This window comes from Somniosus microcephalus, chromosome 11 (assembly GCF_052327205.1).
Source record: "Somniosus microcephalus isolate GS21.2 chromosome 11, FLI_Smic_1.0, whole genome shotgun sequence".
NCBI lineage: Eukaryota > Metazoa > Chordata > Chondrichthyes > Squaliformes > Somniosidae > Somniosus > Somniosus microcephalus.
In genome coordinates, this window is record NC_140997.1 from 21,025,768 (window position 1) to 21,047,023 (window position 21,256).

The 21,256-nt window shown below is 44.7% G+C and overlaps 1 protein-coding gene across 2 annotated transcripts in view; it reads left to right on the forward strand.

Annotated features, from left to right (window-relative positions):
• The first annotated feature begins 411 nt into the window (after positions 1-411).
• The window catches only part of ap5z1 (adaptor related protein complex 5 subunit zeta 1), a 62,588-nt gene continuing 41,743 nt past the window's right edge, over positions 412-21,256 (forward strand). Inside the window, exons 1-3 of one of the 2 annotated variants that reach the window (XM_086000305.1) lie at positions 412-647; positions 16,656-16,793; positions 17,228-17,414. In XM_086000305.1, the coding sequence (XP_085856431.1) occupies positions 607-647; positions 16,656-16,793; positions 17,228-17,414 (366 nt within the window). In that variant the 5' untranslated portion in view covers positions 412-606. The remainder of the gene's footprint in view (positions 648-16,655; positions 16,794-17,227; positions 17,415-21,256) is intronic. The other variant, XM_086000306.1, reaches the window with a different exon arrangement.

Consider the following 21,256-nt stretch of genomic DNA (forward strand, 5'->3'; position numbering starts at 1 on the left):
AACTGCCTTGAGTAGGAAGTGAGAATATTCCATTCGCACCAATTGTCAGAATCATTGGTATCAATAGATGTACCTTGTCAGAACTGATCACCATCAATATCTCTCTGCTGCCACTGGTTCCCATTGCTCATACTCCAGAATGTTCGATGAACCTTTTCTCTCACGCGTCAACAGGGGAAATTTTTAGAGAATACATTTATAATCAATAAGAGTTTGCAAACCAACCCAATTAAAGATGTGGAGCTGCATTTATTTACTGAGAGCTAGATGCATAAAAACAGGTAATATATATTTTAAAGCCAATGTCTGATTTATTCGCGTGCTGGTTCCTCTTACACTGAGGTACAGTTGCAGATCATCGGTTATATCTTCACGCTGGGGCTCCCAGTGTAAAAGCAAAAACTTGCATTGTGCGCAAAATCCTGCGCAAGTGGAGCGCATCCACGCAGCGGCCCCCGGAATCTCTCTCTGGGTGAATTGCTTTCCAGCCGGACGAGAAAGGAATGTGCAGGGAAACAATGATTGCGGTACGCGGCCTGTCCCGTCCGGTCTCCCCACTGAGGCCGGGGCGATTTCTGAAGCGGTCGGGTTGAGGTGGCGGCCGCGATGTTCGGGGCCTCGGCGGAGAATCTCCTCAGACAGGCCAGGTAACCGGGCAGGGAGAGGGAGGAGGAGGAGGAGGGGAAGGGGGTCGGCCGGCCGAGGTCAGCGCGTGAGGCTGGTCACATACACATGGAGCCTGCACACTTTAACAGTTAAGACTTGCATTTCTACAGCGTCTTTCACCACCTCAGGACGCCCCAATGCGCTTTACAGCCAATGAAGTACTTTTTTTGAAGTGTAATCACTGTTGTAATGTGGGAAACGCGGCAGCCAATTTGCACACGGCAAGCTCCCACAAACAGCACTGTGATAATGACCAAATAATCTGTTTTAGTGATGTAGATTGAGGGATAAATATTGGCCCCAGGACACTGGGGATAACTCCCCTGCGCTTCTTCGAAATAGTGCCGTGGGATCTTTTACATCCACCTGAGAGGGCAGACGGGGCCTCGGTTTAATGTCTCTTCCGAAAGACGGCACCTCCGACAGTGCAGCACTCCCTCAGTACTGGAGTGTCAGCCTAGATTTTTGTGCTCAAGCCTCTGGAGTGGGACTTGAACCCACAACCTTCTGACTCAGAGGCGAGAGAGAGTGCTACCAACCGAGCCATGGCTGACACGGGCAGCAATCCACAGCTGCGTCGCTCAACCAGATCGAATGCGGGCGGCGGGCACTGAGGGCTTAAAAAAAAAAGGGGGAACATTTGCAATCATTGTGGATGATCGGAAATGAAAAACAGGAAGTACTGAGAGTGCACAGCATCGGACAAGAGAAAAGGCCAGTTAATGTTTGGGGCACGTCTGCTGTTGTGTCACAAACCGGTTTAAATCAGTAAAAGCCCCAGAGTTTAGCACAGTGTTTAACAGCTGAACTTCAGGCATCTGCACACAGGTTTTGGAGAAAATAAAATCAAGAAATATGCAGACCTACCATAGTGTTCTTCATTAGAACTGCCAGTGTTTCATTCTGGGCTTCTTTCAAGCTTTTATGCTCTAAATACTTTTGGCTTCTGTATTTCAGACGACCCAATGCGAACCTTAGCTCCTTAGATCCTCTAAAGTGCCTTGGCTGATATCTAGGTAACTTTCATAATGTAAAGAACCCTGTGTTTTTTTAAAGATTATTTTAACTACTACAGGAAACTCTTTTTTATCCGGCACCAACGGGACCGGCGTGTTGCCGGTTTATCAGAATTTCCAGATGACGGAGAGGGTTATCTACCGAGGCTATTTAAAAAAAAAAATAATAAAAAAAATAATCAAGAAATGTGCAGTATACAGTAATTGGGTACTCACCTACAGAATGTTGTTAAATGGATGGTGGAAGATGCTTGATTAAGTACAGTACTGCCAGTTGAGGGTAATTCATAACTCTTTAATTAACAGTAAAACAAAACTTATAAACGACTGTACAGTATAAAGTACGGTGGTTGACTGTACACTTATTCCAAGTCAACTGGTTCATCAGGAATATCCATGTCAGCTGGGTCATCAGGATCATGCACTTCAACAGATTCTTCAGGCACTTCCACTGCTTCAACGCTTTTGGAAGCTTTCCTAAACATGTCCCGGATGTATGCTTGCTTAGTGGACTCTTGCCTTTTTTGTAGAAAGGTGGAATGCAGAATATGGAGATGCATAACTTTTTGGGCAGAGTAGCAAGGATGGCTTTCAGCAAATTTGAGGAATGAAGCAAAATCTTCTGCAGCTTTAGCCCAAGAAATCATCATCTCTTCAGAAATCTCATCCTCTTCACTTTCCATCTCACTTTCCTTTTCTTTCTTTGGATTCAAAACATTCTCCATTATTTCATTGTATATCTGTGCTGGCGACAAATCATGTTGCTGCACAATCCGATTGAAATAATCGCAGTATTCTTCTGCGGCGTTGTGATCAGCTGATTTCTTCTCCCCAGAAATATCGAGTCGTCGTATCCCACGCTGTACCTTGAAGCACGTTAGCCATCCCTCAGAGAAAGCACACTTGTCAGTGAGCTCCATCTTTGCGTAGAAATCCTTCGCTTTTTCGATTAGCATAGGTCTGGAAATCGGAACACCCTCTGAACGCTTAAGAGAAAACCACTCATAAAGCTTAGGCTTACGAAGCGTACGCCGTTTCTCTACACTCTTGGATGTCTCCGAGCTTGAATAAAACTTGAGCAGCTTATCCTTCTGCGATTTGATGTCGTAGATTGTTGACGAACCGATTTTGAATTCATTCATAATGTTGATACGCTTCTCTCCCCTTTCTAGTCGTTGGCATATGTTGATTTTCTGTTTTAAAGTTAACACCACTCTCTTCCTTTTGCTTGGACTAACTTTTGGGATTTCCATATTGCAATGCAATGACTACCAGCAGCGTGGGAGACACACAGTACCCCTGTAAAATGGCGGATCAGAAGAGACTACCGGCAGCGCGGGAGTCAGACTCCTGTTACAGGGGTATTGAGGTGTTCCGACTTTCGACAGCGCCAAGATGCCGAGTAGTGGCAGTTTGGAGAACGGCCCCCACTGACTAACTCGGCCACCGCGGGAGACTCGGACTCGGCGACATTGCCGGTTATTGAGGTGTTGTTTTCGGAGCGAGAATTTTGACGGTTAATAGAGGATATTTAGGTGCCGTTTAAACGAGAGTTTCCTGTAGTTCTATCCCATGCCTCCACAGATTCCTGCTTGCCTTTGAACAGAATAACACGATACAGTAACTCATTTTAGGATTTAACTGCCAAACAAATTTATTAAAAAGTGATAAAAATGAGATGCAGAATATTGGCCAGCTTTTATTAGTAGCTCAGCCAGCTCCTTGTAAAAGAAAAAATGGTTTGTAACTTTAATGTTAAACTGTGTGTATTAATTTTTATACATAGAGTTTCTTTCCTTTTTCTAACCAGCAACAGAATTTCTGATTAGTTAACAGTTTTCAGAGGTTCCACATAGATAAAAAGTAAAAGAAAGACTTGCATTATATAGCGCCTTTCATGACCACCGGACCAGCCAAAGCACTTTACAGCCAATGAAGTACTTTTGAATTGTAGTAACTGTTGTAATGTAGGAAACGTGGCAGCCAATTTGTGCACAGCAAGCTCCCACAAACAGCAATGTGATTTTGACCAGATAATCTGTTTTAGTGATGTTAATTGAGGGATAAATATTGGCCAGGACACCGGGGATAGCTCCCCTGCTGGGCTGCATTCTAACCCCAGGGATAAAAAGGTGAAAGATCAGTCTCTTTTTAAAAAAAAAAAAAAAATCAAATAATGTTTAGCAAGTGATAATGAAATGATCCTGGTGATTTATATTATATGATGATACTGTGATAGCTATCATTCTGTACCTATTCTAGACGGTTTCCCAATTACAGGAAACTTTGTGCTATCCGGCACCGACGGGACTGAGCTGTTGCCGTCCCATCAAAACTGCCGGACAAACCAGCGCTAATGTTAAAACATACGGAGATTTTGAGCTCCGTATCTGGCAACAAACCCTGTTGCGCTTCTAAACAGTCGGCCGTACCTTGCAAGCATCTCTGTAGCGTCTCTGTAGCTTAGCAACAGCTTCAGCGAGACCTTGCAGAGCTTGACTGTTGAGAGAAAAAAGCAACGAAAAGAAAAAAAACCTAACGAAACGGCTCCTGATTTCTGCCAGTGGCTCGAGCTTGCCGGACATTTAGCCTCCGGATAACACAAAGTTTCCTGTATATCGCATGTTCTGTTCCAGTCAAATGCAATCTCCTGTGTCTGAGCCTGAGGTTGTTAGTCAACGCCATGGCTCAGTGGGTAGCTGTCTCACCTCTGAGCACAAAAATCTAGGCTGGCACTCCAGTACAGTACTAAGGGAGCATTGCACTGTTAAAAGAAAGACCGACCACTGGACGTCCCAAAGCGCTTTACAGCCAATGAAGTACTTTTTGAAGCGTAGTCACTGTTGTAGCATCCAATTTGCACACACCAAGCTCCCACAAACAGCAATGTGATAATGACCTGATAATTTGTTATGTTGAGGGTTAAATATTGGTCAGGACACCGGGGAGAACTCCCCTGCGCTTCTTTGAAATAGTGCCATGGAATCTTTTACGTCCACCTGATAGAGTAGACGGGGGCCTCGGTTTAATGTCTCATCCAAAAGACAGCACCTCCGACAGTGCAGCACTCCCTCAGCACTGCGCTGGAGTGTCAGCCTAGATTTTTGTGCTCGGAGGCGAGGGTGCTACCCACTGAGCTACAGCTGACATTCACTTCAGTGAATACAGATAGTCTCTTGCCTCTTCAAAAACCCCAGATAGTTTCAGTGATTTGATTTTTTATTAAAAAGAGCAGGGTAATAAATTCTTTCAAAACCAAAGCCAAGCAGAATTTAAATAACTGTTGCATTCAAAACAAGCATAAGTTTCTCTGCTCTTTCACAGCACAGTCAAATGGAAAATGCTACACAACAAACAGTTTGTTGTGCAGATCCTGATTACGTGGCAGTTTTTCAGTGATATTTGATTCTTCCTAGAAAGCTTCTTGATAATTGAAATGCATGCTTTACCCATCTTTAAAATTTCACAGAGCAAAGTGCAGGCAGGAAGGAAATTGCACAAGTGTTTTTTAGGATGCTGATGTGCTGCTGCTTACCAGAGAATTCACCTTTTAATCTATCGTCTAATTCAAAACAGAACTGAATTGATGTTGAAGGAAAAGAATGTATTTTGACCTGCTGTTATTGAGGGATTATTGATGGTTTTGTACGGGAGGAGGTGGCTGGGTGATGCAGGAGTTAAACATATAGGCCTGGAAATTATGCTGTGCAATAGTGTGGGAGTTCGTAATGTGTTCGTGTGAAACTCCTTAGCCCACTATTTTAGCAGAGGCTTTAGCCCATTTGAAATAAACAGGTTAATGTCTCTCTTTAAAATACCAAGCAAAGCAACTTCATTCAAGCACCAAGTGTTTGTACACTGTTATTGTGTAATGTGATCTCCAGGCCCCTTCCTTTTCATCTCTGAGACTCAGGTTGACATCCCAAAAGTTGGCAAGAAAGACCATAAAAGAGCATAGCTGCGGTGCAAAACATAAAAAGGAAGAAAGTCTTTCCGTAAGAGGCCGGTCGGAAAATAGGTGAGAACACTAAAGGAGACCAGGAATGAATATAATCGCCGTTGTACCAAATGATGTCTTCCCGAGTGAATGCTTGGAGGAACTAATGAGCAACATGCCCTCAAATACTGATAATCCAGATAGAATTAACCGCTGTGATATAAGTGAGATGGAAGTCCTAGTCGGTAGGACCCCCAATTTCTCAGGGCCCCAATCGATGTCTCCCCCTGACCTTTGATCTCTCCACCCCCTGTCCCCCCGACCTCTTCCCCACCCCTCCTCCCCATTGATGTCCCCCCCGACCTTCGATTTCTCCGCCCTTCTCCCCCCCACCCCCCAATCACTGTCCCCCGACCTCCAATCTCCCTGGTCCCCCTATTGATCTCCCCTGACCTCCGATCTCTCCGGCCCCCCCTCCCATTGATGTCTCTCCGACCCCCCATTGATGTACCCCGACCTCTGATCTCTCCAGTCCCCCTCATTGACGTCCTCCCTGACCGCTGATCTCTCTGGTCCCCCCAATGATATCCCCTCTGATCTCCCCGGCCCATCCATCGTGTCCCCCCAACCCCCGATTTCTCTGTACCCCTGATTTATCCGGTCTCCTTCAACCATCGAGTCCTCCCACCCCCTGATCTTTGCGGCCCCCACATTGATGCTCCCTCTACCCCAACCCCAGCTCCGCTCCCCGGCTGCGGCCTGGTGCCACAGGCCTATCTGCTCGACAACCGGACAGCCTCTCAATGTGGCTGGCTGCAACTGGGAAACAGATTCCAGAAATGCTAATTCGGCAGGACCTGAGGGAAACCTGTTCTTTTTTGGGTTTTCCGACGGCAAAACTTGTCCTTGTACACGTATCACAGAAAGCTAACATACAGGTACAACAAGCAATTAGGAAAGCAAATGGTATGTTAGCCTCTATTACAAAAGGATTGGAGTATAAGAGTAAGGAAGTCTAGAGTAGGCCTATATTCTCTAGAGTTTAGAAGAATGAGAGGTGATCTCATTGAAACAAGTGAAATTCTTCAGGGGCATGACAGGGTAGATGCTCGGAGGATGTTTCCCCTGGCTGTGGAGTCTAGAACTTGGGGGTCACGGTCTCAGAATAAGAGGTTGGCCATTTTGGACTGAGATGAGGAGAAATTTCTTCACTCAAAGGGTTGTGAATCTTTGGAATTCTCTACCCCAGAGGGCTGTGGAGGCTCAGTCGTTGAGTATATTCAAGACAGAGGTCGATAGATATTTGGGTATTAAGGGAACCAAGGGCTATGGTGATAGTGCAGGAAGCTGGAATTGAGGTAGAAGATCAGCCATGATCTTACTGAATGGCGGAGCAGGCTCGAAGGGCCGAATGGCCTACTCCTGCTCCTATTTCTTATGTAACAGAGAAAAGCAGTGGTGCAAATTTCATTTATTTGAAAAATATTAATTTTTAAAGCAGAAAATTGGTGTGAGCCTATGAATAAGAAGCTGTGTGGTCAGAAAAAAGCAGCAGGAGAACTTCCCTTCCCCCACCTCCGCATTTGGACACAGGCCAGAAATTCAAAGGGAAGGTGGCACTGAATGAGACTCTCTGAATGATTTACAGTCTCACTGATGGATTTAGCTTAATGAGTATAATCTGATAAATGAGACAAATTCATTCCCATTTGAGTGCCCTAATTAATGGGATTGAGCAATAATTCTTCCTGAACCGCAGCAGATTCCCCAGGAGAAGCCCGAGTGTAAATGTCAGTCGATAATGAGATCTGTACGCTGCACTCTCCGTTGAGAAGCCAGCACACAGAGTTGTACGTGCCAGGATGCTTGATAGATTTTTTTTTTAAACACACACATCTTTCATATATAACACCTGCAACAAAAAAATCACATACATTTTTAATAAGATTATATGAAGCAGAATTAAGGGGGTAAAAAACAGCCATAAAACATTAAAGCTGCCACCAGCCCTCTCGCTGTGTTTGCACGTTATGCACACAATCAAAAACAGATATACTTTTATAACTGGAGTAAATCATAGATGATACATGCGAGAGTATTGGTATCCAAGGAGGGGCAAATGCTTTGGGTGTGATGGAGATTTGGGCGATAAGGCTGCTGCCAGGTTATCCTGACAATCGGGGGCGGACTGGCTATCCCGAAAGGGCGCTATTCTTCGGAATTCTCATGGAAAATAGGGGCCACCGATCGTACAGCGCTATGGAACCATTCACGGGGACACTTGGGGGAAATCTCCCGAGTTCCCACAGGGCCAGGTTGTCCCTGTTAACCATGTCATTGAGATGGTACCAGCAAGATTCTTGCCTCTGAGGTGGGTTTGGTGACATCCGTACCAATTTGGAACTTGGAATCAGCACAGTTTATTCATTTGCTGTTACAAGCAGGCTATTGCACTGTGACAAAGGTAAACTATCCCTCCTCGTCCTTCTTGACTTGTATGCAGCCTTTGACACGGTTGACCACTCCATCCTCCTCCAACGCCTCTCCACTGTCATCCAGCTGGATGGGACTGCACTCGCCTGGTTCCATTCTTATCTATCTAATCATAACCAGAGGATCACCTGCAACGGCTTCTCTTCCCGCTCCCGCATCGTTACCTCTGGTGTCCCCCAAGGATCTATCCTTGGCCCCCTCCTATTTCTCATCTACATGTTGCCCCTTGGCGACATCATCCGAAAACACAGCGTCAGATTCCACATGTACACTGATGACCCAGCTCTACCTCACTACCACTTCTCTCAACCCCTCCACGGTCTCTAAATTGTCTTGACTGCTTGTCCGACATCCAGTTCTGGATGAGCAGAAACTTTCTCCAATTAAATATTGGGAAGACCGAAGTCATTGTCTTCGGTCCCCGCCACAAACTCCGTTCCCTAACCACTGACTCCATCCCTCTCCCTAACATCTGTCTGAGGCTGAACCACATGGTTCGCAACCTTGGTGGCATATTTGACCCTGAAATGAGCTTCTGACCACATATCCACAGCATAACTAAGAACGCCTATTTCCACCTCCGTAACATTTCCCGTCTCTGCCCTTGCCTCAGCTCATCCGCCTGAAACCCTCATCCATGCCTTTGTTACCTCTGGACTTGACTATTCCAATGCACTCCTGGCTGGCCTCCCACATTCTACCTTACGTAAACTTGAGGTCATCCAAAAATCGGCTGCCCATGATGTCCTAACTCGCACCAAGTCCCGTTCGCCCATCTCCCCTGACCCCGCTGACCTACATTGGCTCCCGGTTAAGCAGTGCCTCGATTTCAAAATTCTCATCCTTGTTTTCAAATCCCTCCATGACATCACACCCCCCCCCCCCCCCACCCAATCTCTAAGCTCCTTCAGCCCCACAACCCCCGAGATATCTGCGCCCCTCTAATTCTGCCCTCTTGAGCATCCCTGATTATAATTGCTCAACCATTGGTGGTCGTGCCTTCTGTTGCCTAGGTCTTAAGCTCTGGAATTCCCTGCCTAAACCTATCCGCCTCGCTACACCTCTTTCCTCCTTTAAGACGCTCCTTAAAACCTACCTATTTGACCAAGCTTTTTGGTCACCTGCCCTAATTTCTCCTTATGTGGCTCGGTGTCAAATTTTTTGTCTTTTAATGCTCCTGTGCAGCGCCTTGGGACGTTTTACTACGTTAAAGGCGCTATATAAATACATGTTGTTGGTGAAAGAAACAATAAGGCTCTCTCACTTGTACCATTAAAGTGTGTGGGGTGGGGGGGGGGGGGCGATTTTAACTCTACTCGCTCAGCAGAAACATAAGAAATGGGAGCTGGAGTAGAACATTTGGCCCTTCGAGCCTGCTCTGCCATTCAATAAGATCATGGCTGATCTTCTACCTCAACTCCACCTTCCTGCACTATCCCCATATCCCTTGATTCCCTTAGTTCCCAAAAATCTATCGATCTCTGTCTTGCATATACTCAACGACTGAGCCTCCACAGCTCTCTGGGGTAGAGAATTCCAAAGATTCACCACCCTCTGAGTGAAGAAATTTCTTCTCATCTCAGTCCTAAGTGGCTGACCCCTTATTCTGAGACTGACCCCGTGCTCTAGATTCCCCAGCCAGGGGAAAGATCCTCCCAGCATCTACCCTGTCAAGCCCTGTAAGAATTTCACATGTTTCAATTAGATCACCTCTCATTCTTCTAAACTCGGAAATATAGGCCTGGTCTACTCAATCTTTCCTCATAGGGTAATCCCCCCAGGATCAAGTCTAGTGGACCTTTGTTGCACTCCCTCTAAGGCAAGTGTGTCTTTCCTTGGGTAAGAAGACCAGAACTGTACACAGTACTCCAGGTGTGGCCTCACCAATGCCCTGTATAATTGTAGTAAGACTTCTTTACTCTTATACAAAAGCAAAATACTGCGGATGCTGAAAATCTGAAAAAGAAACAGAAAATGCTGAAAATACTCAGGTCAGGCAGCATCTGTGGAAAGAGAAAAAGAGTTAATATTTCAGGTTAATGACAAAGGGTCATGGACTCGAAACGTTAACTCTGTTTCTCTCTCCACAGATGCTGCCTGACCTGCTGAGCATTTCCAGCATTTTCTGTTCCTTATTCTTATACTCTAATCCCTTTGTAACAAAAGCTAACATACCATTTGCTTTCTTAATTGCTTGCTGTACCTGGATGTTAACTTTCTGTGATTCATGTACAAGGACACCCAGGTCCCTCTGAATACAAACATTTCCCAGTCTCTCACCATTCAAAAAATATTCTGCTTTTTTGTTTTTCCTACCAAAGTGGATAACTTCACACTTCCCCACATTGTATTCCGTTTGCCATGTTCTTGCCAACTCAGTCAACCTGTCTATATCTCTCTGCAGCCTCTTTGCATCCTCCTCACAACTTACTTTCCACCTAATTTTGTATCATCAGCAAACTTGGATACGTTACACTCAGTCCCTTCATCTAAGTCATTAATATAGATTGTAAAGAGCGGAGGCCCAAGCACTGATCCTTGCGGTACCCCACTAGTTACAGCCTGCCAACCCAAAAAATTCCCATTTATTCCTACTCTCTGTTTTCTGTCCATTAACCAATCATCAATCCATGCTAATATATTACCCCCAATCCCATGAGTCCTAATTTTGTGTAATAACTTCTTGTGTGGCACCTTATCAAATGCCTTTTGAAAAACCAAATACACCACATCCACTGGTTCCCCTTTATCTATTCTGCTAGTTACAACCTCAAAACTTTAACAGATTTGTCAAACATGATTTCCCTTTCATAAATCCGTGATGACTCTGCCCAATCCTATTATTATTTTCTAAGTGCCCTGTTACCACAGCCTTAATAATAGATTCTAGCATTTTCCCTACTATTGTATTGCTCCATTTGTCCTCCCTATTTTGCCCTGAAGGTGCTGACTCTTGCCGAATTTGGTTTCTTAGGCATTGGCAGCCCTTCAATGCTCCTCCCGGAGTGGTCATTCTTCGCGTACGAGTGGGTGCCCTGTTACCATGCCTCTAATAATAGAGTCTAGCATTTTGCCTACTACTGATGTCAGGCTGACTGGCCTAGAGTTCCATGTTTTTTCTCTTCCTCCTTTCTTAAATAGCGAGATTATGTTTGCTACCTTCCAATCCTTGGGGACTGTTCTAGAATCTAAGGAATTCTGGAAGATCAATACCAGTCCATCCACTATCTCTGCAGCTACCTCTTTTAAAACCAGAGGATGCAGGTCAGCAGGTCCAGGGGATTTGCCTCCACTTAGTCCCATTAATTTCTCCAATACTATGTCTTTACTTATACTGATTTCTTTAAGTTCCTCATTCTCTCTAGACCCTTGGTTCCCCATTATTTCTGGAATGTTTTTTGTGTCTTCTACCATGAAGACAGATACAAAGTATATGTTTAATGTCTCTGCCATTTCCTTATTGCCCATTATAATTTCTCCTGTCTCTGCCTCTAATGGGCCCATGTTTACTTTCACTAATCCCTTCCTATTTACATACCTATAGAAATGTTTTCAATCTGTTTTATGTCTCTTGTTAAATTTAGTCATTCTTTTTTCTCTTTCTTTATCAATTTCTTGGTTCTCCTTTGCTGAATTCTAAAATCCTCCCAATCCTCAGGCTTACTACTCTTTTTGGCAACATTATAAGCCTCTTCCTTTGATCTAATACTATCTTTAACTTCTCTTGTTAGCTACGGCTGGACCACTTTTCCAGTGGGGTTTTTGTGCCTTAAAGGAATGTATATTTGTTGCAAATTACGTATTCTTTAAATGCTAGTCATTGCTTGTCTACCGCCATATCTTTTAATGTAGGTTCCCAATCTACCTTAGCCAACTCGCTCCTCATGCCTATGTCGTTTGCTTTGTTTAGATTTAAGACCCTAGTTTCGGATTTAACTAAATCACTTTCAAACTCAATACAAAGTTCTATCATATTATGGTCACTCTTCCCAAAAGGCCCCTTTACTACAAGGTTATTAATTAACCCCTTTCTCATTGCACAATACTAGATCTAAAATAGTCTGTTCCCTCGTTGGTTCCTCAACATACTGATCTGGAAAACTATCTTATATACATTCCATGAACTCGTCCTCCACACTGGCGGGTGGGCAGTTAAAATCGCCCTGGCTCTTAGCTGTCCGAAAGCCGCCATGATCGCAACATCTGTCATTTTAACTTGCTCCCCTGAGCAGGCAGCAAGGACAGGGCAATGTAACTGCTCATATTTTTTGGGTGCGCGGCCCCTTTAACGGGCTGCGCAACCCATTTAAATTTCCGTGCACGCGCAGTTTTTCCGTTTAAAACCGCTGAGCGGCCTGCGCTGGACCTCCAGACCGCAGCACGGCTGCGCAGCTTGACAGGAACACTGCAACAGGGTCCTTCTTTACATATGCATGTTGTGGCCCAATGGCATCATTGAGACCCGACTGTGATTTTAACTCCGGCCTGATCAGGGAATCCACCTGGTGTTAAAATGGGGGCCTGTCTGGTGTAGAAAAGCAGGTCCTAGGCTTGATCCCCAGCCTCTGTTAATCTTAGCTGAAGTACTTGGTTTCGGCTGCTATAATTGACCTCCGTCCCCGGGGCTCGGGAATGGAAAAATCAGCAGGGCTCCCGCTCCTGATTGCTGGGAAGTATATATTTATGGGCGAGGGTAGGATCAGGCTCGGCTGTGGTGCTGCTCTTCATTTGGGTGAGGTACTTATTGAAGCATATTCTACAGGAGCCATTACCTTGAGAGAAGAGAGAATCAGGGGGGAAAAGATTATACAGTATGTAGGATCTGCATATAGAATTGTACAGCACAGAAGGTGCCAATTCGGCTCGTCGTGCCTGTGCCAGCTCTTTGAAAGAGCTCTCCAATTAGTCCCACTCCCCTGCTCTTTCCTCATAGCCCTGCAAATCTTTCCTTTTCAAGCACAGGAAACTTTCGTTTATCTGGAGGTTAAATGTCCGGAAAGCTCTATCTACCGGCAAAATTCAGGAGTCGGTTCAGATAATTTTTTTTCTTTTTGTTGCTTCTTTTCTCCAGTCCTGGCTCTGCAAGCATCTCTGTAGCTAAGCAACAGCTTCAGCTAGACGCTCGCAAGCTGCGCCGACTGTTTTGAAGCTGTTGCTAAGCAACAGGGTTTGTTGCTTCACACGGAGCTCTGAGCTCCGAATGTTTTAACATTAGCGCTGGTTTCTACGGCAGTTTCTCCAAACAGTAAGGCGGAGGTTGGGGATGACATTAAAAGAGAAATTAAAGAAGCATGCAATAAGGGCACAGCAGTCATCATGGGTGACTTTAATCTACATATAGATTGGGCCAACCAAATGAGTAACAATACTGTGGAGGAGGAATTCCTGGAGTGTTTACGGGATGGTTTCCTGGACCAATATGTCGAGGAACCAACCAGAGATCAGGCCATCATAGACTGGGTATTATGTAACGAGAAAGGATTAATTAGCAATCTTGTTGTAAGAGGCCCCTTGGGTCGGAGCGATCATAATATGATCGAATTCTTCATTAAGATGGAGAATGAAGTAGTTGACTCGGAGACTAGGGTCCTCAATTTAAATAAAGGAAACTATGATGGTCTGAGGAGCGAGTTGGGTAGGATTGATTGGGGAATGGCACTCAAAGGGTTGACAGTGGATAGGCAATGGCAAACATTCAAAGACCGAATGGATGAACTACAGAATTTGTTCATCCCAGTTTGGCATAAAAATAAAACAAAAAAGGTGACTCAACCGTGGCTAACAAGGGAAATTAAGGATAGCATAAGGTCCAAGGAGAGGGCATATAAATTGGCCAGAAAAAGCAATAATCCTGAGGATTGGGAGCAGTTTAGGATTCAACAAAGGAGGACAAAGGGATTAATTAAGAAAGGGAAAATAGAATATGAGAGTAAGCTTGCAGAGAACATAAAAACTGACTGTAAAAGCTTTTATAGATATGTGAAGAGAAAAAGATTGGTGAAGTCAAGCGTAGGTCCCTTGCAGTCAGAATCAGGGGAATTTATAATGGGGAACAAAGAAATGGCAGACCAACTAAATACATATTTTGGTTCTGTCTTCACAAAGGAGAACACAAATAACCTCCCAGAGATGCCGGGGAACATAGGGTCTGATGAAAGGGTGGAACTGAAAGAAATCAGTATTTGTAGGGAAATGGTGTTAGGAGAATTGATGGGACTGAAGGCCGATAAATCCCCAGGGCCTGATAATCTACATCCCAGGATACTTAAGGAAGTGGCCCTAGAAATAGTAGATGTATTGCTGGTCATCTTCCAGAACTCGATAGACTCTGGAACGGTACCCATGGATTGGCGGGTAGCTAATGTTACCCCACTATTCAAAAAAGGTGGTAGAGAAAAGGCAGGGAATTATAGACCGGTAAGCTTGACATCGGTAGTGGGGAAAATGCTAGAGTCCATTATAAAAGATGTAATAGCAGAGCACTTGGAAAGCAGTGACTGGATCGGATAAAGTCAACATGGATTTACAAAAGGTAAATCATGCTTGACTAATCTACTGGAATTTTTTGAGGATGTAACTGGTAAAATAGATAAGGGAGAACCAGTGGATGTGGTGTATTTGGACTTTCAGAAGGCTTTCGATAAGGTCCCGCATAAGAGATTAGCGTGCAAAATTAAGGCACATGGGATTGGGGGCAAGGTATTGACTTGGATAGAGAACTGGTTGGCGGACAGAAAGCAAAGAGTTGGAATAAACGGGTCGTTTTCCGAGCAGCAGGCAGTGACTAGTGGGGTACCGCAAGGATCGGTCCTAGGACCCCAGCTGTTCACAATATATATTAATGATCTGGACGAGGGAATTGGATGTAATATCTCCAAATTTGCAGACGACACAAAGCTGGGTGGGAGGGTATGCTGTGAGGAGGATGTCGTGAAACTCCAGCACGATTTGGACAGGTTGGGTGATTGGGCAGAAACATGGCAAATGCACTATAATGTGGATAAATGTGAGGTTATCCACTTTGGTGGCAAAAACAGGAAGGCAGATTATTATTTGAATGGTAATAGATTGGGAGAAGGGGAAGTGCAAAGAGACCTGGGTGTTCTTGTACACCAGTCGCTGAAGGTAAGCATGCAGGTGCAGCAGGCGGTTAAGAAGGCAAATGGTATGTTGGCCTTCGTAGCAAGAGGGTTCGAGTACAAGAACAAGGATGCCTTGCTGCAGTTGTACAGGGCCTTGGTGAGACCACACCTTGAGTATTGTGTGCAGTTTTGGTCGCCTTACCTGAGGAAGGACGTTCTTGCCATGGAAGGAGTGCAGCGAAGATTCACCAGGCTGATACCTGGGATGGCAGGAATCACGTATGAGGAGAGATTGTGTCGATTGGGCTTATACTCACTGGAGTTTAGAAGATTGAGAGGGGATCTCATCGAAACCTATAAAATTCTGTCAGGCCTGGACAGACTAGATGCAGGAAGGATGTTTCTGATGGCCGGGGAGTCCAGAACCAGGGGTCATAGTCTAAGGATAAGGGGGAAGCCATTTAGGACTGAAATGAGGAGGAATTTCTTCACCCAGAGAGTGGTGAACCTGTGGAATTCTCTGCCACAGAGGGCGGTGGAGGCCAGTTCATTAAATATATTCAAGAAAGAGTTGGATATATTTCTTAAGGCTAAAGGGATCAAGGGATATGGGGAGAAGGCAGGGACCGGGTACTGAATTTGGATGATCAGCCATGATCTCATTGAATGGCGGAGCAAGCTCGAAGGGCCGAATGGCCTACTCCTGCTCCTATCTTCTATGTTTCTATGATCTAACGGCACCAGCTCGGTCCCGTCGGTGCCGTATACCAGTAAGGTTCCTGTATCTATCTGATTCCCTATTGAAAGTTACGATTGAATCTGATTTCACCTCCCTTTCAGGCAATGTATTCCAGATCATAACCACTCGCTGCGTTAAAAAAAAAAAAGTTCTCCTCATCGCTCCTCTGATTCTTTTGCCAATTGCCTTAAATCTGTGTCCTTGTTACCGACCCTCCTGCCAGTGGAAACAGTTTCTCCTTATTTACTCAATCAAAACCCTTCATAATTTTGAACACCTCTATTAGATCTCTTTTTCACCTTCTCTGCTCTAAGGAGAAAAATTCCAGCTTCTCTAGGGTCTCCTAACTTAACTGAAGTCCCTCATCCCTGGTACCATTCTAGTAAATCTCCTCTGTACCCTCTCCAAGGCCTAATATGATTCTTAGAGGTGAAGCATTTCCTCAGTTGAAGTGAAACGTATGAGCCACTGACCAGTACTTCGCTGTGTGTAGTAAGTTCCTGAAAAAGGGTGACATTGAGCCCCAGCCCCACAGGATCTTGTACCCTGCTGGTAGCATTAATATAATTCAAAGCTCCATTTAAGGATGTCCCAACGAAAAGTTCAGAGATGCTTTATCTTGGGAACAGAGTAAGCCATGTGTCCCATCGAGCCTGCTCCATCATTTGGCATCACAGATGTCCAATCTATTTATTTAATGCCCGTTTTCTGCCCCCTCTCAGGGAAGTACAAGATGAAGACCTACAGAAGTTCTGCTCCCGCATCTCCACTCTCCTGCAGAATAAGGAATATAATGGCGAAGCTATCGATTCCCTGCAGAAACTCTTCCTGATTGTCTCGGCTACAAAATACAGCAGAACGTAAGAGTTTGTGTTCAAAACAAAAGGAGAGGATTGGGAGGGAATCGCACTATCTGATCGTGGATGGTTAAACTTGGGTTTACTTATGGGAAGAGGGGTTTCTATAGTCATGTCAGTTCGTGTAATTAAAGACAACTAGTTGCAAGTGGAGGAGGGGGAATATTCTCGAATAAATCAGTTGTAGAATTTTCCAGTAATCATTTGCGCTTTCGATTTCTTAATAACTTCAGACAGACATTAAATAGTCTGCATCTGTGACTCATTATCAGTGCAAAATCGTAAGAGATATAAGGGGCTTGTTTTGTGTCTCTCTCCTCAACAGTGACGTGCAGTCACAGGATGGAAGTGGTTATAGTGTGAGCGTAATTAGGATGTGTTACGTAACTGTACGAGTCAAAGTCTAATGCACTCCCATCTTTCTGTCCGCTACCCAGTCTTCCCAGGGATGTCTTACAGAAACTCCACAGCACCTTATGTTTCCTGAAGGCCCCACAGCCAGTTCTTGTCCTGTGCTCAGCCATTCTGCGAGAGGTGTTGCCATGCAGTGCTTTGACGTTATCCTGTGACGAGGTGAATGACATGAAAACCATGAGCCTTATATCAGGTGTAATGCTGGCCCAGGTAAGGAAGGAAGTGGTTCAAACTGCACTAAGGTTGTTTGTACACATTGACGTCTTGAATTGGGGATCACACCGCATCCCTGCTCTGCGACCTCAGAGATGTTACAAGTACAGTCCTCGGTGACTCGCTCACTCGGTTTTCTTCTGTCCTTCTACAGGGGTGCTTCTCCTCTGTTTAGCATTTTCTACCCTAATGACTTGTTCAAAATTTTGAACTTGCTGTGTGGACAGTTACGAGAATTGCAATCGGTTGCTCAGTGAGTTAGTGAACCAATCTGCATCATTGCTAGGCCGCCTGGTAGAGTTGATCATAAAGATGCTGGACTCTAATGAGCTGTTTTGGAGGAAAGCAGGTGGAATAGGTTTAATCACGATATCATTAGAAGGCTGAATTTCCTTCGTTTTGAAATGCCACACATTACATTCCAGCACAATTGTTCCACTAGGTTTGCCGTGGAATCTTTTGAGCCAGAATGACAGAAACTATATGGAACCAAAGAACTTCTCTTTTGCAGCATTCGCCAAACAACCTGGGGTCTCGATATCGATTGCTGTCAAGTGACTTCTGCTGAACAGCTCGTGCATGCGTGTGTGGATGTTGGGTGAGGCAGGGGCGGGCTTGGTTGCATTCAAATACCATCCAAAAACACATTCGGCCCTTCGAGCCTGCTCCGCCATTCAATGAGATCATGGCTGATCATCCAAATTCAGTACCCTGTCCCTGCCTTCTCCCCATATCCCTTGATCCCTTTAGCCTTAAGAAATATATCCAACTCTTTCTTGAATATACTTAATGAACTGGCCTCCACCGCCCTCTGTGGCAGAGAATTCCACAGGTTCACCACTCTCTGGGTGAAGAAATTCCTCCTCATTTCAGTCCTAAATGGCTTCCCCCTTATCCTTCGACGATGACCCCTGGTTCTGGACTTCCCGGCCATCAGAAACATCCTTCCTGCATCTAGTCTGTCCAGGCCTGACAGAATTTTATAGGTTTCGATGAGATCCCCTCTCAATCTTCTAAACTCCAGTGAGTATAAGCCCAATCGACACAATCTCTCCTCATACGCCATTCCTGCCATCCCAGGTATCAGCCTGGTGAATCTTCGCTGCACTCCTTCCATGGCAAGAACGTCCTTCCTCAGGTAAGGCGACCAAAACTGCACACAATACTCAAGGTGTGGTCTCACCAAGGCCCTGTACAACTGCAGCAAGACATCCTTGTTCTTGTACTCGAACCCTCTTGCTACGAAGGCCAACACACCATTTGCCTTCTTAACCGCCTGCTGCACCTGCATGCTTACCTTCAGCGACTGGTGCACAAGAACACCCAGGTCTCTTTGCACTTCCCCTTCTCCCAATCTATTGCCATTCAAATAATAATCTGCCTTCCTGTTTTTGCCACCAAAGTGGATAACCTCACATTTATCCACATTATAGTGCATTTGCCATGTTTCTGCCCAATCACCCAACCTGTCCAAATCGTACTGGAGTTTCACGACATCCTCCTCACAGCATACCCTCCCACCCAGCTTTGTGTCGTCTGCAAATTTGGAGATATTACATCCAATTCCCTCGTCCAGATCATTAATATATATTGTGAACAGCTGGGGTCCTAGGACCGATCCTTGCGGTACCCCACTAGTCACTGCCTGCCGCTCGGAAAACGACCCGTTTATTCCAACTCTTTGCTTTCTGTCCGCCAACCAGTTCTCTACCCAAGTCAATACCTTGCCCCCAATCCCATGTGCCTTAATTTTGCACGCTAATCTCTTATGCGGGACGTTATCGAAAGCCTTCTGAAAGTCCAAATACACCACATCCACTGGTTCTCCCTTATCTATTTTACCAGTTACATCCTCAAAAAATTCCAGTAGATTAGTCAAGCATGATTTACCTTTTGTAAATCCATGTTGACTTTGTCCGATCCAGTCACTGCTTTCCAAGTGCTCTGCTATTACATCTTTTATAATGGACTCTAGCATTTTCCCCACTACCGATGTCAAGCTTACCGGTCTATAATTCCCTGCCTTTTCTCTACCACCTTTTTTGAATAGTGGGGTAACATTAGCTACCCGCCAATCCATGGGTACCATTCCAGAGTCTATCGAGTTCTGGAAGATGACCAGCAATGCATCTACTATTTCTAGGGCCACTTCCTTAAGTACCCTGGAATGTAGATTATCAGGCCCTGGGGATTTATCGGCCTTCAGTCCCATCAATTTTCCGACCACCATTTCCCTACAAATACTGATTTCTTTCAGTTCCACCCTTTCATCAGACCCTATGTTCCCCGGCATCTCTGGGAGGTTATTTGTGTCCTCCTTTGTGAAGACAGAACCAAAATATCTATTTAGTTGGTCTGCCATTTCTTTGTTCCCCATTATAAATTCCCCCGATTCTGACTGCAAGGGACCTACGCTTGACTTCACCAATCTTTTTCTCTTCACATATCTATAAAAGCTTTTACAGTCAGTTTTTGTGTTCCCTGCAAGCTTACTCTCATATTCTATTTTCCCTTAATTAATCCCTTTGTCCTCCTTTGTTGAATCCTAAACTGCTCCCAATCCTCAGGATTATTGCTTTTTCTGGCCAATTTATATGCCCTCTCCTTGGACCTTATGCTATCCCTAATTTCCCTTGTTAGCCACGGTTGGGTCACCTTTTTTGTTTTATTTTTGTGACAAACTGGGATGAACAAATTCTGTAGTTCATCCATTTGGTCTTTGAATGTTTGCCATTGCCTATCCACTGTCAACCCTTTGAGTGCCATTCCCCAATCAATCCTACCCAACTCGCGCCTCAGACCAACACACACTGTCTAAGCTTCCATGTCAGAAATGACTACTTGGGTGGGATAGTGGAGGAGGGGTTGGCACCCATGGAGCTTGGACCCCCACACCTTTCAAAGAGCAGAGAAAACTGAATGGACAAGAAGCCCCTGCAAATAATTCTAAATTTTGTTATTTTAGAATTTCTCGTGAAGGGTTTACGTAGTGGGACCCTGCTGTCCCTAAAGTAACACCTTTTACATCCTACTTTGCACCTTTAGGTCCAGTGTGGCTTTTTGCTGCCTTTTCAGTTGTATCACACTGCCTTTGCCTTTGCTGAGCAACAGCCCTCAGCATGTCTGCCATATAATGGTAAAGGAAGTGAAATTTTGCTTAATAAGTTCTTCAAATAAATAAATTGCTAGCGGATTTCCCTGTGGATACCGTCGCAACAAAGGGTTGTTAGTCTGGCGACAATAACTCCGCTCAGATTCTAGGCCGAGTGGTTTTAAAACAACAAGCTTTATTTGCATTGACTAATAACAGTATTGATTTTATATAAAAAACAGAAAATGTTGGAAACACTCAGCAGGTCAGGCAGCGTCTACGGAGAGAGAAACAGAGTTAACGTTTCAGGTCGATGACCTTTTCTCAGAACTGAAAAAAGTTAGAGAGATAACAAGTTTTAAGCAAGTGCAGAGGCGGGGAAAGCGGGGAGGGCAGGAAAGAACAAAAGGGAATGTCTGTGATAGGGTGGAAGGCAGGAGAGATTAAAAGACAAAAGGGATGATGGTGCGAGGCAATGGATTTCCGTTTGTCTCTTTTACCTTGTTCATCGCACTTGCTTAAAACCTGTTATATCTCTTAACTTTTTTTCCAGTTCCGACGAAAAGTCTTCAACCTGAAACGTTAACTCTGTTTCCCTCTCTACAGATGCTGCCTGACCTGCTGAGTGTTTCCAGCATCCGCAGTATTTTGCTTTTGTTTTGGATTTTATATAACTGTTCTACATCTTATTGCACATTAAATGACAAGATGACAAGCAAATAATAAAACCTGGTTCCCAGGCCCAAAG